General features: G+C 44.9%; 1 protein-coding gene across 3 annotated transcripts in view; it reads right to left on the reverse strand.

Annotated features, from left to right (window-relative positions):
- The window catches only part of CENPK (centromere protein K), a 569,542-nt gene that overhangs the window by 327,745 nt on the left and 225,464 nt on the right, over positions 1-16,333 (reverse strand). For all 3 annotated transcript variants that reach the window (XM_085631740.1, XM_085631750.1, XM_085631756.1), the window contains one exon: positions 14,223-14,295. In XM_085631740.1, the coding sequence (XP_085487866.1) occupies positions 14,223-14,295 (73 nt within the window). The remainder of the gene's footprint in view (positions 1-14,222; positions 14,296-16,333) is intronic.

The following is a 16,333-nucleotide window of genomic DNA, read 5'->3' on the forward strand; positions in this document are numbered from 1 at the left end:
GATTTGATGATGACATTGTATTTAAAAAATGTGACGAATCCGTACCCGGAGCCGGGAAATGTGGATAATGGCCTGGTCCCGGATCCATCTGCGGAGTACCTGGTAGAGACGCCGCAGTGTCCTCCACAGGCGCCGCAGGCTCATCGGGCTCTAGAGAAGGCTCTCTTCCTTGCTCTTGCTCAGCCTCAGAAGCCAAAGACTCCACTGGAACCGGTGACGGCGCCGGTGACTGCGCCGGGGACTGCGCTGGAGCCCGCTTCGGTGAAGGAGATCCCCCAGGAGACTTAGAAGGAGAAGGAGATATATCCTTACTTCGGCGTCGAGGCGAAATCGATCCCGACGCCTTGCTCTTCGAAGACCGGCGCCGAGAGGAATGCTTCCTTTTCTTATGGTGTTTCTTCGACTTCGAAGAATGCAAAGTCGACGACTCCGGCCTCGATCTCTCCTTCTTCCTACCTCTCTTCTCCTTTTTGGCCTTGGCCATGAAGAGCTTCGCCTCCCTTTCTTTCAACGCCTTGGGATTCATCCACCTGCAGCTGGAACAATCTTCCACGTCGTGGTCAGACGAAAGGCACCACAAACAATCATCATGGGGGTCTGTCATAGACATGTGGCCCCCACATTCCCTACAGGGTTTAAAACCCGACTTCCTTGTCGAAGACGTGACAAATTTTTTCCAATAGTAACACCAAACGACTTCAAAGTAGCAGGAGATTGCTGGAAAAACCGTTGCGCGTCGACGGCGCGGAAAAAAGGGAACTGACGTCATCACGCCGACGTGGCTCTCTTATGGCTCCGGTGACGTCATACGGAGTCGCGAGGGAAGCCGATGCATTATGACGTCGTCCACGTCGGCGTAGAGAGCTGGGGGGAAAAAAGTTCCGTGGAATGCTGGCGCAGGGGATATTCACAAGGTGAGGAATCCACTGGCAGAGGTATCAATCAGAATGCTCAACCAGACTACCACAAATGAGAGTACGGTACTATTTATTTGCCTCTGCTATACCTCTGGGGATCCCCTGAACTCTGCGCACAATATACCTTACCTTGGTATAGTATATACAGCGCCAGCTTCCTACACCCATAATTATCAGGTGTGAAAACACCATGCCCAATTTTACGAGATGCAAATCTGCATACAGTAAAACTGCATGCAGGTAGGGCAGCGGTTGTGTCTACAAGCAGAGCCCAGATCTCAATGGAACCCTTCCTCTATCATGAGAGAAAATCCCATCCCAGTAGGTTATAGCCTGCTTGGCCATCAACACCCTTACCGTCCCTCCCCACCCTGACACTCCCACTTTTATTTCTCTTCTGCTTATGGCAGGTAATAAATTGGAGCATGGAGAATAGAGATCAGTAGAATCATGAGGTGAAGTCTCCCACTTATTATAGTATTGTAAGAGAGTTAATAATCCAAAAGATGCTGAGTTATACAGACACCACTGGGGCGGTGACCCCTGTTGACTGGCAGGTGTGGCAACAGGAAGACTATTGATCATTCAATAAGAGGTACTGTAGGATCTTAAGGGGAGCCCGGTTGCAAGCTTTATGTAAGGGCTGGATTCACCTAACCAACTGTTATGTGGCTCCTAAAGAGCAAATGTAGTTCAAAGTCAATGTGGATTATTTTCTCTTCACGCAAATCCTCTTAGCGACTACACAATGAAAAGTCAAAGAAGTATTTGATGCCAAGGCACTTAAGGGGAATGATGACTACAGAGTTAGACTAGACACTGTTGGTCATGGAGCAGCAGGTTGTGTCACAAGGAGAGAAAGTACCTAATATTGAGGATTTCAAAAACTGAATTCTAACATCTGTAACAATATTAAAGTTGGAAGTGCGGAGACTGGAGCTCAAGATATCAGTGTGTTAGAGGTTCTGTCGCTTTCCGACGAAGATGATTAAAACACAACACTTTTTGAGCAATGACAGTTCAGACAATACTTCTTAGAGCCATATGGAGGTACACACAACGTCCAAGATTCCTACTAGTGTACAGGGATCTAGAACCACACATATGCATACTTTAAAATGTTAACCTCCAATGCGGCGGCATTCATGAAAGGATTACAACTAAAATGACTGTGCTGTTCTGACTGCTTGCACTGGATTGTTTTTCTAACAATTAACAAGCAGTTAACTAACAAAAAGAAAATTAAACATAACCCCACTCCCCCTACAATAGATGGACTGAGTATAAATGCAGTGCTTCATGCACATGGACTTCTGATTTTATTCATTGCAGAATATTATTTTGTATGCCTATTTGCATTTTCTGCTGAAAAGTATCTAGTATATCTCGCAACAAACATCACCCTAACATCAATGAGTGCATGATACTCTTGGTCTGCTACTTATATGTCTTATTGTGAGAGGACAGTGAACTAGAACTCTAGGAAGGAGGACTATAATTGTAGAACTGGGAGAGCCTTTGCTGAGTGCTGCTGTAGCAAAGAGAGACTTGAAATTCAGGGGCAATTAGCTCCATATTTTTCCAGATTATAGCTGTTCAACAAAGAGGTGGAGGGAGCGAGAAGCTACACACGGTGAAACAAGTTGCTTTAGAAGAACTCTGAGGCTTCCTTGTGGGATCTTGCCAAACGTCATATGGTCTGGGAGGGCAGGACTTAAAATTACATACATCCCCAATCAACCTGGGACTTTTTGGTCAGTTAAACAGCAGGAGAGGCTGCCTGCTCTGGTTATATATTAGTTCTAAATACGTGCTATGTGATTTTGGGCACCATATATGGCCAGGGAGTTCAGAGGAATTACATTTAATACTTTCATGGAGAGTTTTTTTCTGGCCTTCTTTGAGTCCCCCTTTATTCCCACCTTACTTTGATGCTACTATAGGGCAGGTATTTGTTTCGTATTTATGTTCTTCTGTTTAAATTAGATGAATTAATAGTGTATCTTGATGACAATGTTTTGGTGACTAACCTGTGAACAATTGAAGTGGCCACATAAAAAAGTATTTTACACTCAACCTCCGCCACTCCAGCAAGCTTAGGCCCATGGATTGTTCAAGGAGCTTGGTGCTCTTTTTATTGTTGACACTTGTGAAAGGGAAGGGAACAAGCATGGGTGACCACATCACTCCTTGCGTTTCACAAGAAGTTGAAGACGTAGCTTTTTTAACGGTACCCCCCACTTGCTCTTGGCGAGGCTAGACCCACAACTGCTCAGGGCCAGGATACCCTCCTAGGTGACAGTGTGCTCTACAAATTCCCATATTATAACATCACACAAAATCACCCTCTTCGACTCTCAAGATACCAGACCTCTGATACATTTCTGGAGACTTGGTGTTTCTTTATTGCTGGTGGCAATCAATCTCTTCTAATCAGCTTTAGATTGACATCTACATACATGTTGTATACAAGTCATACAACGAGAAAGTATGCTTTTAGAACTAGAAGTTGCAAATTGCTCATACTTTAGGTGGAGTTATCCTATAAGAACAAGTTACTTACCTTCGGTAACGCTTTTTCTGGTGGATACAGTATATGCCTGTGGATTTATCACCTTATGAACACCCCCTGCGCCTGCATTCCGCGGAAATTCTTTCCTAGCTCTCCCACGTCGACGAGGACGTCACAATAGCACGGGTCCGCTTGCGACACCTTATGACATCATCGGAGGCATAAGAGGACCTCGTCGGCGGGCTGCCGTCATTTCCACTCATTTTTTCCGTGCCACCAAGGCAAATGGGCGGACCGACACATTTTCAAATGCATACATAGTATACCAAATATATACACATATATAAAGCCACAAATGCATAACCAATAAAGGTATAGAGAAATAGCAACTGAATAAGCATTTCTCACTATTAAAATATAAGCATGATTAAGACATATTAAAAAACATCCATGTCAAATAAATCAAACATTTTTTGGTAGAAACAGGTGGACAACGGGGAGGCGGGCGAGACAGTGAGGAATCCACAGGCAGATACTGTTTCCACCAGAAAAAGCGTTACCAAAGGTAAGTAACTTGTTCTTCTGATGGATACTTCTGCCTGTGAATTCCTCACCTTATGAATAGATTCCCAAAGTCGTACCTCTCCTGGAGGAGGGTGTCCACCTGACTAGACCAAAAAATCTTGCAAAACAAAACAAGCAAAATGGCCATCCCTCCTAACCTCAGAGTCCAAGCAGTAATGCTTAGCAAAGGTGGGGAGGGAGGCCCAAGTTGCTGCTTTACAAATATCAAGAATAGGAACACCTCTAGCCAAAGCAGAAGAAGTAGACTTAGCTCTGGTGGAATGAGCTCTGATACCTTCAGGCGGTTCCCTCTTGGCCAAGGCATAGCAAATCTTAATGCACAAGATGATCCATCAGGAGAACGTCCGCTTGTGCACAGTTCTATCCCTCATTCATCCAATATAGCCCACAAAGAGCTGATCGTCTAGTCTCACATCTCTTGTCTGATCCAAATAAAAGCTGCCAGCTCTCTTAGGATCCAAGCGATGCAGTCTCTCTTCCTCCTTGGAAGGGTGAGGGGGAGGATAGAAGGTGGGTAAAGTAATGGACTGTGCCATATGAAAAGGGGTAACCACCGTGGGAAGGAAAGCAGCCCTGGTCCTTAAAACCAACTTATCCGCATGAATGGTCAAGAAAGGAGGTTTCGAACTAAGACCCTGAAGCTCACTTACCCTCCTGGCCGAGGTAACGGCAATCAAGAAAACGGTTTTAAAAGAAAGATACCTCAACGGGCAAGTATGAAGAGGCTCAAACGGAGAACCCATTAAAAAGGTAAGAACGAGATTCAAATCCCACTGAGGTATAATGAAAGGCATGGGAGGGAACTAATTTGTAAGACCCTTATTGAACCTCATGACAATGGGGGACTTAAATAAAGACGTCTGGTCCGGCAAACATAGAAAAGCCGACAAATAGCCCTTAACAGTAGCCACAGCACAACCTTGCTGTGCCAAATAAAGTGAAAACTCCAAAATATTAGACAAATGGGCCTTCAAAGGGTCAATGTCCCTCTCTCCGCACCACCTAACAAATCTGGACCATCTGAAAGAGTAAACAGACTTAGTGGAGTGTCGCCTGGACGATAAAATAACATCCACTATCTCCGGCGAGAGAGAGAAGGAACTCAGGTTGCCCCGTTCAATCTAGAGGCATGAAGGTGCAGGCTCTGGGGGTGTAGAACCTGCCCCTGCGAGTGGAGGTCTGTCCTGAGAGGGAGACGGAGCAGAGGGTGCGATGAGAGGTGAAGTAGATCTGTATACCACCCCCTTCTTGGCCAATCCGGGGCGGTCAATATGACTTGGGCCCGGTCTTGGCGAATCTTCCTCGGAACCCGAGGAATCAAGGGTTTGGTAGGAAACGAGTAAAGGAGTTGTAAGCTCCAATCCAATTGAAAAGCGTCCCCCAGTGCTCCCAGCACCGAAAACTGTAGACTGCAGAAAAACGGGCAGTGCGCGTTCTCGTGGGTGGCAAACAGGTCCAACCGAGGAGATCCCCACATCTGGAAGATGCGATGGACCACCTCCGGATGAAGCCGCCACTCATGATCGGCCGAGTAATGCCAACTGAGACTGTCCGCACGGACATTCAGCACACCGGCTAGATGATTTGCAAACACACAAATCTGATGGTGCTGAGCCCAGGACCAGAGTCGCAGAGCCTCTCGACAGAAACGATACGACCCTACACCTCCCTGTTTGTTGATGTACCACATTGCGGTAGTGTTGTCCGCCAGGACCTGAAATGACTGACCGCGAAGGGAAGGAAGGAAAGCCTTTAGTGCCAAACGTATCTCCCGCAATTCCTGTAGGTTTATGTGAAACAACCTTTCCTCTGGAGACCAAAGACCTTTGACCTCCAGATACCCCAGATGAGAACCCCACCCTAAAGTGGAGGCATCCGTGATCACCGTGGCTACCGGCGGAGGAGACTGAAAGGGCTTTCCTTGAGACAGGTTGCCCTGCACACTCCACGAAGTCAGCTCCGCTGCAGCTTCTCTGGAGATTCTGATCTTCTCCCCGAGATCTCCGTTGTGCTGATATCACTGCCTGCGGAGGCACCACTGGAGTGTCCTCATGTGCCAGCGTGCATGACTGACCAACAGTATGCAGGAAGCGAGCAGGCAAAGGACCTTCAGGACTGGAAAAACCGCTCCATCGTGAAATAAAGGAATAATTTCATGAATGTCGAGAATCCTCTGTGGAGAACGGTATACTCGACACACAGACGTGTCCAGTATTGTCCCTATGAACAGGCTGCGCTGAGAAGGCACCAGGTGAGATTTGGGTACATTTATCGAGAAATCCAATTTGAACAACAGATGAGTTGTCACCTGCAAGTGGCGCGATACCAAATCTGGAGACTCTGCTTTCAACAGCCAGTCGTCCAGGTAGGGGAAAACAGGAACCCCTGACCTTCTGAGATGAGCCGCTACCACTGCCATTACCTTTGTAAAGACTCGAGGCGCGGAAGTGAGACCGAACGGAAGAACCACAAACTGATAATGTTGCGATCCTACTGTGAACCGGAGATACTTCTGATGCGACCTCAGGATGGGAAGATGAAAATACACATCCTGCAGATCGATGGACACCATCCAGTCTTCCTGTTGCAGCGCAAGAAGAACCTGAGCCAAGGTTGACATTTTGAACTTCTCCTGTTTGAGGTAAGAGTTCAAAATCCTGAGGTCCAGGATTGGCCTTAAACGACCGTCCTTTTTGGGGATCAGGAAATACCGGGAGTAGCAACCCTGACCCCTTTCCTGCTCCGGAACCACCTCTATCACACCTTTCTGTGGCAAGGTAAGAACCTCCTGCTGTAAAAGCAGTAAATGGTCCTCTGAGCACCAACCCTGGCGAGGAGGGTAAGAAGGAGGATACTCCAAAAAGGGAAGGGCGTACCCATTCTCTACAAGATTCAAGACCCAACGATCTGACGTGATCAGTCTCCAGTCTTGTAGAAAGAGGGACACCCGACCTCCAACCGGACCAACATGTTCTAAGATGGGGAATCTAGAACTGCTTTCCTGTTGTACCAACGGTGGAAGAAGGGGAAGTAGAGGAAGAAGAGGAGAATTGCTGTCGAGCTGCTCCCCCGAGGCCTCTTTTATTCTTCCCTCTGTACGACTTGTACAAGGGATTCTACTGGCTTGTAGCCGTACCCTCTGTACTGCACCTGGAGGCCCAGAGACCTTGCAGTAGCCCTGCTGTCTTTGAAACGCTCCAAGGCTGAGTCCGCCTTTGAACCAAAGAGTCTTGACCCATCAAAGAGCAAATCCAGCAGAGTCGCCTGAACATTAGGTGAGAAACCAGACGACTTGAGCCAAGCCTGTCTCCTTGCCACCACAGAGGACCCCATCACACGAGCCACAGAGTCAGCAGTGTCCGATTGAATCACCTGATGGGCCGCAGACTGAGAATCAGAAAGGGCCTCCAAGAAATTATTCCGATCCTCCTCAGGCAACTTCAGAGCTAGCTGCATGACTGAGTCCATCAAAGCATGGATATACCTTCCAAGAAGACAGGTTGCATTAGTGGATTTAAGAGGCATACTTGCAGAAGAGAACACCTTCTTTGCCACCTGCTACATTTTTTTAGAATCCCTATCACCAAGAATGGTAGGGAAAGAACTAGAAGACTGCTTCGCACAAGAAGCCTGGACAACCAAACTTTCCGGTGTAGGATATGAGGACAAAAAAACTGGATGCCCTGGAGCAGGCCTGTACCTACTAGAGATGGAACAAGAAACCGCAGGAGCAGACAAAGGCTTCTGCCACACTTCCATTATTGGTTCCATCAAAGCCTCAGTAAAGGGAAGCAATGGTTCAGAAGCTGAAGAAGCTGTTTTAAGAACTTCCGTAAGGATATTACATTTCACCTCAGCTGAGGAAAGCTGCAGACCAAGCAAATCAGCCGTCTTTCTTATGACCACATAATAAGGAGCAATGTCTTGCACAACCCCAGCCCTCACAGATGGGAGATCATACTCAGGAGAAGTATCCAAGCCACTGGCCTCACGTAGGCCCTCAAACTCATCTATAGACTCAACAATCTCTCCTTCCTCCTGATCCTGTGAATATTCATCCTCTTCAAGGAGCCTCTGCGCCTCTCTCCTAGAGCGTTGTTTAGCAGTCGGCATCGCCACACATGGCGCCGGTGAATTCATCAACGACGTCGACAGAGGAGCCTCAGCTTCAAATCCCGATGTCAACTGAACTCGAGACGGCGCCGACTCAGCAGCCGAAGGAGTACGAGGAGCCGGAGTGGAGGTCCTCGGCGCCAGGAAATGCCAAGTCGGAGTCGAAGGCAAGAATGGCATAAAGGGTGCTTGACGCTAGAGGTGAGGAACACCCAAGTTAAAGGCCAAAGAACCCACAGGGCCCGAAGGCATACCGGATGGAGCAGAGGCCCTGGCAAACATGCCAAACATCGCATTAAGAAAATGCGTAGAGTCTGACCCAGGAGCAGGAAAAGCAGGATATGGGTCCGTACCTTCCTGAGGTCGAACTGGAGGCTGCAGAGCTGGGGACGGCGCCCGCACAGGTGAAGCCACCTGGCCTGGTGCCGACCCCCCCAGGCGTCGGAGACATCGCAGGAGCCAGAAAACCTTCATGCAGTGACGAGCCTTTCGAAGCCGGAGACCCCGGAGATGGAACCGGCGTCACTTGAGGAGATGGAGAAACAAAGTTCTTTCTTCGAAGTTGCTCAGCCGGAGTCGGCGACCTCGCCGCCCTGGCTTTCGAAGAACGGTGCCAAGAGCCATGTCTCCTCTTAGACTTCTTATGCCTTCTTGACTTCGATGTATGGGAAGACGATGACTTCGCCCTTTTACAACCCCTCTTTTCTTTTTTGTCTTGGGCCATAAACAGCTTAGCTTCACGCTCTTCAATGGCCTTAGGATTAATTTTCCTGCAGCTTCGGCATTCTTCGACGTCGTGGTCCGACGATAAGCACCAGAGGCAATCTTCATGCGGGTCCGTAATCGATATATGCCCGCCACACTACCTGCAGGGTTTAAACCCAGTCTTCCTGGAAGTAGCCATCAGAAATCAACAAGGATACAAAGTTTTCTTCAAGAAAATGGAGAGCCCCTAGAAAAACCGTTACGCGTCGACGGCACCGAAAAAAGGGAACTGACGTCAGCACGCTGACGAGGTTCTCTTATGGCTCCGATGACGTCATACGGTGTTGCGAGCGGAGCTGTGCTATTGTGACGTCCTCGTCGACGTGGGAGAGCTAGGAAAGAATTTCCGCGGAATGCTGGTGCAGGGGGTATTCATAAGGTGAGGAATCCACAGGCAGAAATATCCATCAGAATGAGGATATACAGGGCTTAATTTGTGCCGGTGCTTTCCAGTGCTTAGCACCGGCACTTACTTGACAGGGCCGGGTCTACAGTCTGACTCTACACGCATCTGCTGCGCTGCCCGCATGAGGCGCACCGTGCATGTCACATTTTTCAATTTAACTTACTACTGTACACTTGCTACTGTACTGTCCTCTCTCTCTCATGCAGCCGCATCATGTTTTTCACATCTCCCAAGCAGCCGGCGTTTAACAGTGCTGCTGAGTGTGGGAAACTTAACCTGCCCTGAGCCCCGCCTCAGGCCTCTGGAGATTCTTATTCATTAAATATAACTGTGTTAATGGCGGCACCGCACTGCGCGCCGCCGCCTTAGCCACTTGCCTGTAGTGGGCGGGCTGGAGGACACTGGTTTGGGCTGGATTTTGGTTATGATGGGATAGGGGCGGGCTGTGCGGCAACGTGCGCACTGCGCAGATTTTTTTCACATTGCAAATTTGCCACGCACCAGCATAACGGTTAACCACCACAGCGCGCAGCAGGCAGCTCACCACGAGTCATCGCGTTGTGGCATTGTGAGGGCATCGATCAGCGGCCACATCCACTAGAGTACTGTGTCTGCTAGTATTAAGCAGCACCAGGCAGGCCTAATCAGTTATTAAAGAAAGGCCATGCTTGCGCAGTGAAACTGGTGTGAGTGTATCTCGAGTCAGTCCATGCCGGCCGGCCGGCCCATCACAGGTAACGGTAAGTTAGGTACTAACTTACTTAGTAGTACTCTGCACTGGTAAGTAGCTGATACTAGCGATGCCAATATGCCACGATCATTGCCTTGCCATAAAAACCAACGCTGCCTGCTTTTCATTTTGGAGTGTGGTGGTGGTGTGACTGCCGTGACGACACGACCGACGGTCACCAGATCACCTTGGTGGTAGGGGTGGCGGTCTGGCAGGGCAGCTAGCCTCCGTCGGCCCCACTTTGAAGATTCGATTAACTTACGCACAGCAGGCAACAGGACCAGGCAAAACTCCTTCAACAATATTTAGTCCTTTCCTACGCATGCTGAGGTCTCTGAACGTCCAATAAGGGAGGGGGTGCCAGTCACATGACCGTGCATTTTTGTGTGTATGTGTGTGTGTGTGAGATGAGTGCATCAATCACACGGAGTACATACTGGACAACTCTTCAATAATGTTGTGCGCATACTATATACCTGACTGATTTGTTGTGTGTCCACCTTTTATCAATTGTGCTGTATCTATACAACATATCTCTTCAGCCATGTTAGGTGCATGTTGGATACCTAATTGATCATACCGTATATACAGGGGACGCACAACTTTTCATATGGTGTGCATGTTGCGTATCTCATTCATAATACTGTATACGCACTAGTTCCCTACTCATTCATACTGTGTGCACACTAGATAGCATGGAAGCACGCTGTCTGCATGCTAGACACCTTGTCATACAATTATTCACCTGATGATTATATTGTTGCACACTAGGTACTCCATTGATCACACTGTGCAGAGTGGCTTCTTTGAAGCCCATATTGCGTGAACGCTTGCCTCATTGATGACACTTTGTGCAATCTTCATTGTTGATTAATAGCGGGCGCTAAGAGGAGTTTAGAAGGGCCACCCCTGGTGTTAGACCTCAAGTCGCTTTTGTGTCCAATGATGGACATGCTTGAGGCTGGGGGTTGGTGGAGGAGCTGGTGTTGATTCAAAGGAGATCCGCCTGTGGATGGAGCCAACTTTAACACTGAAAGTCAGATATGTATTTTTCGGACTTGTCAAAATTCATATCGATTTGGAGACATTTTTGGACTGGTGTGCATGTTCGTGAAAACACATCAGCATTGATTGCAATCTCCTGCATTGTGACAAAGGCCCGCTGTTTTTGTTTAGTAACCGACCGCGATACCCCAATTCTTCCCCTCACCTGTCCACTGTTTAGGGCAAGCATAAGGACTTCTGTTTCCTACAGATTCTTCAGAACACCTAACGTTGATGGGTGTACTGTAAATCTGGCACTTGGTTTCACAGTCTCACTCGTGGACAGTCTAAACTGTCCAATGACTTTAATGAAGTTTTAAAGAACGAAGAAACCTTAAGGTGCACCCACAACAATCATCAACAACAGGCCGTTCAGAATGCTCCTTTATTTGATATGTGTTTGGGGGATTCAGATAGGGTACTACATCTAGCTTTCAGCAGTACCAGTTGTGGATGTAGGTGGAGCAAATATAGTATGTGGGTGGAGCCAGTGCAGGAAGTGGGTGGAGCTGGGGGTAGTGGGTGAGGCGTCCTAATCAAATTTGAGCACCTGGACTTAATATTTTACAAATTAAGCACTGAATATATATAGGTAGAAATATGCCATATGATACAAATACATATAATGTGGATTATACGCTCCACTAGTCATTTTTGCGTCAAGTGATTCTGCCTGCCACATGGTCTCTTGCATCAGAGATCATGAGTTAAGAGTGACAATAGCAAGAAGGGAATGGGGGTTCCAAAGCATCAGGGCCTGTAAAGAAAATATTAAGATAGGGTATGCACAGATTTGCTGCCCAAGTTAATCAAGCTTAGCTTGAATTCCTAAGTCATTCTCACTTTTCTGTTATTGTGAAATGATTTCAGAACCAGAAAGAAAACATGACACTATTGGTCATCGAAGCTGTGATCAATAGTTTGTACTTGAATTGTGAAATGTACAATCTTGCTGTCCTGGAATGTATACATTTGTTTTCTTTCTAACTATAGCCATAGTAACCTAGGATTGTTAAGGCAACAAGGAAGCTCCAATCACCCTCAGCAACTCAAACCAATGACTTCCCATTTCTCCTTCTCTTTATGGTACTCTGGTGGGATAGGAAGGAGTTGGGTTATATCAGAAATCCTTTAAAACAGTGGCAAGACAAAAACAGAGCCAGAGTGCTTCTAAATTGTATGCAAAATGGTTGTGTCTCATGTTTTAGGATAAATCTGCCTGTTGTTCCACCAAGGACAGTGCCCAAAACTGATCTTCTGGAAGTAGAAACCAATATCCTTAAACTGCACCAGGCCACAGGAGGAGCCCCATTGAAACAGAGATACAACGTACCATTGAAAACAGTTAGACAAAGTGATCTACTCAATTTACTTTAAAGTCCAAAGGAAAAGCTTGAAGTGCAAATTCAAACCCATTCTGCATCTGAAGACAGTGAAGAAATGAAGAAATTTACAAATATTCGCAACGTTAACTTTGCATCAGATTTATCTATAAACCTGGATATGTGCCTTCAATCACAATCTGATCACAAAGAAGCATCAAAGATTTCTACAATTTGAGATGAGGAAACATCACTATTAACATAAGGTACTCCCTTTTGGACTCAAATCAGGTAGCGTATTTCCTCAAACTAAATAACAGTAAAAGCAGCACACTAAGGAAACAGCTTTCTATCTATCCTAGACTGCATGTCTGGCTCATGAAACCCACTAGGTGTTAAAAGAGTGAACAGGATTTTCACAATACAGCTTCTCTCTTTAAATCTCTGTTGCTCCCAATTAACTATCCAAAATCAGCACCAACTCTGTGTTTCCGTTGGAGAAGATGCTGGGTCTATCTAGCAACTCAGCTTCCCACAGCCAGGCAAATCTCATATCTGTTTGGCACCGCTGAGTTGGTCTGATGAAATGTCCATGACACCAAGCATGCAGTGCAACCAATTCAAAGACAACTGAGAGAAAAACGCTCAGGCTTTGCTGAGGTCGCTCTGCAGTCTCTGTTGTGAAGATGACTTCGGAAGAACTGTTTGGCAGGAGAGCTGTTTCATCAGGAACTATCATCCTAAACTATTGTGACTTCCACTGGATACAACTTTCTCTTCCCTCTCAATCCAATTACTGCAAGTTAAATTGTTAAGACTATTACATATATCAGACAATCCTCTCATTCATCTGATCAGATACCTGCCACCAAACTAAAACACCCAATACATCCCCTGCCCTTAACCAGACAATTCATATCAACATTTCATCAGCACATGACGTCATCCTTTGCTCTCTTAAAATAGGAGTGGTAACCATGTACTTTAAAACCAGAAGATGATCTTTAAAGTCTAAATAATTTTCATCCTGCAACAAATCTCCCAAGTTTAGCAAAAGTACTGGAATGCGGTATAGCTTCCAACTTACGAGAAGACGGCAACAAAATTAGCAGTAATCTTTTGGATCCTTCCTCTCTCTGTCAGAAAGTGCCTCAAGGCGCACTTCTGTTTTAAACTCTTTTTAATATTTTCATGAAACCACTGATAATGCTTCTCAAACATCTTGTTTAATCTCTAAGCAGAATACACATATTTATGGCAATACGTCTCCTCCTCTGAGGACATTTTCCTTTTAGGGCAGACTCTAGAAGATATTCAATCATTTATGTCATTTCACCACCCAAAACTAAACCCACCTAAGGTACCTACTCCTCTCTCCGCCCCACAATCCCGGAAGTAGCTGAATCACAATGCAATCATGGTAGACACAATCAATCTACTGGACTGCAAAGCTAGCATCATTGAATGCACCAAATCACTGGCATGCACACTAGATAAAAATCAGATCTCACACGCAAACTTAAACACCATAACAAAGAAAGCTAAATACCAACGTAGACATCTTCGATGGGTTAAACAGCTAATATAAGAGCCCGCCTTTAAAACAGTAGTTCAACTGTTAGTGATGTGGAAACTGGATTAAGAAAATGTTTACTCAAAGCTGTAACCAAGTCGCATCTCACATTTTTGAAGGTCGTCCTGAACAGCACAGCTGGACTGGTATATGGACTTATATGATTCTAACACACCACTCTATTTCTCATTAATCTTAGGAGGCTTCCTATTGAAGTTTTGAGCATATTAAACAAAATGTAAAAAACAGTCTTACTCTCTGGCTCTTTTTTCTGCCATTGGGTGCACTCTGCCATTAGAGATTTCACTTGCATCATCAACAAAAACAGCTAAAAAAAAATAGAGGAAGAAAAAAAGAATGTATCATTATTAACTCATTTTTGATAGTGCAAAGTTGCCCGAGTCAGTCCAATTTGAGGAGGCTTCTAAACAAATCATATCCACAATATTTACGCATTTTATGAAATTTTCAGAACGTTCTATAATGATGACAAATTACAATGCATCTGCTATTTTAGACCACATTACTAATATTTGAATGAACAATATATGATGGTATACATTTAAAAAAAATAAATCGATCCAGAATAAACCCAGCGTGGAACTGCATTACTGCCAAAATGATGCTCACATCATTTATTGTACCTTTTTTCTTAGAGAAGGACCAGATGGCCAATGAGATAGTGCATGGGGTTTACCAAAGGTCTACCGCAATATGCACTGACAAATCCAAAGGATATATAAAAAAAAACATGTATTCTAAGGCAAACCAGGGTGTGGGAAAATAATTCCTTTATACTATTACATTTCATCTTCCCCCACCTGGGATTTCCACACAAGGTCCAGGCTTCTATCTCTCTTGTACTGTCTAAACTCGATTACGCCGATGGCCTCTACCACGGATCCTCTTTATCAACTATGAAAAGACTACAGCGGATTCAGAACACTGCTGCCAGACTATTCCTACATGTAAAGCCACAAGCACACATCTCCCCTGCCTTGACGGCCTTACACTGGTTACTAGTTGCTAAAAGATCCACATTCAAGCTGCTTTGGATCACAAACAAAGCAATAAATAGAACAGGGCCGCTTTTCATCGGGAATAAAATCACCAACTACAGTCAGCAAAGAAACCTCTGTTCCAGATTGGCACCTTGCATTAAAATCCCAACACACAAGGAAAAAAAACATAGGTGGCACATCCTTCTCTGTTCAAGCGACCAAACTATGGAGCGCACTACCACCAAGTCTAAGATCTACGGATAACTATCTTATCTTCAGAAAACTATTTAAGAGTTAGCTCTTCCCTACATAACTACCAAACTCAAACACAAATGTACAGCCTACCCCTGTGTAAATAAGCATTTCACCTTGTCATATGTATATATCTAGATATGTGTATTTCTTTGTAGAAATATGTGTAAGAATTATGTTTATAAATATATAGATATGCTTAGGTATGCTTAATAGATGTACACATTAATGTTGGTTATATTAATCTATGCTTTACATGTATATAGGTCACTGCACAGTTTTCATTTAAGTTATTTGATTAGATTCATATGGTTCTCGTTTATTTCTCTATCACAATATGTACATTTTATCAAAATTAGCTACAATTCCTTCACTATTGAAAAGACAAAAAAACCACGCACATAAATTAACCTAAAGTATAGCAACACTTGAAAGAGTTCATTAGATACAACTTAAATATTGATATATTACCTTCCTTATACATGTATACCTTCCATGTACTTATATATCGATGTATTTATGAATTTACTCCTACTGCAAAAAAAAACCTGAGTCCCTCCAATGCACTACTCTATGTTTCACCCTGTACCTCTCTCAATATATCCTCTACCTCCACTCTGACTTATCCTAAACATCATTCTGCTACAATGATCTCCTAAATACCCCCTTTCTAGACTCTTGACTCCTGTATCCCTCCTTGCATCACCCCAGACCTCATTGTATAACTAAGACCTCCCAAACAACCATCTCTAAACCCTTCCCTCATGTTCAATTCAATATTTACTTTATTTCACTAACAGACATAAAAGTATATCATCCAGTAAACAAAACCATTGGTTAAAATATATAACATCGAATTGGAATTTTCCATAAAAAAATAATAAAATGATTTAAAACAGATGTGTACAATGATGCAGCATTTCTTGGTCAGCTATGATATGCCAGATCAAATTTAGATGAAAAAACTATTTAGATCACATTTGATAACATAAGAGCAAATAACATCAATACACAATCAAATACTATCATTCAGTACAGGGTACACCAAGTTATTTATGATTTTGAAAAGCTGCTTTCTATCCCTCCAGAAAAGCATGGGCTTAGCAATTACAA

This window comes from Triturus cristatus, chromosome 2_1, assembly GCF_964204655.1.
Source record: "Triturus cristatus chromosome 2_1, aTriCri1.1, whole genome shotgun sequence".
Taxonomy (NCBI): domain Eukaryota; kingdom Metazoa; phylum Chordata; class Amphibia; order Caudata; family Salamandridae; genus Triturus; species Triturus cristatus.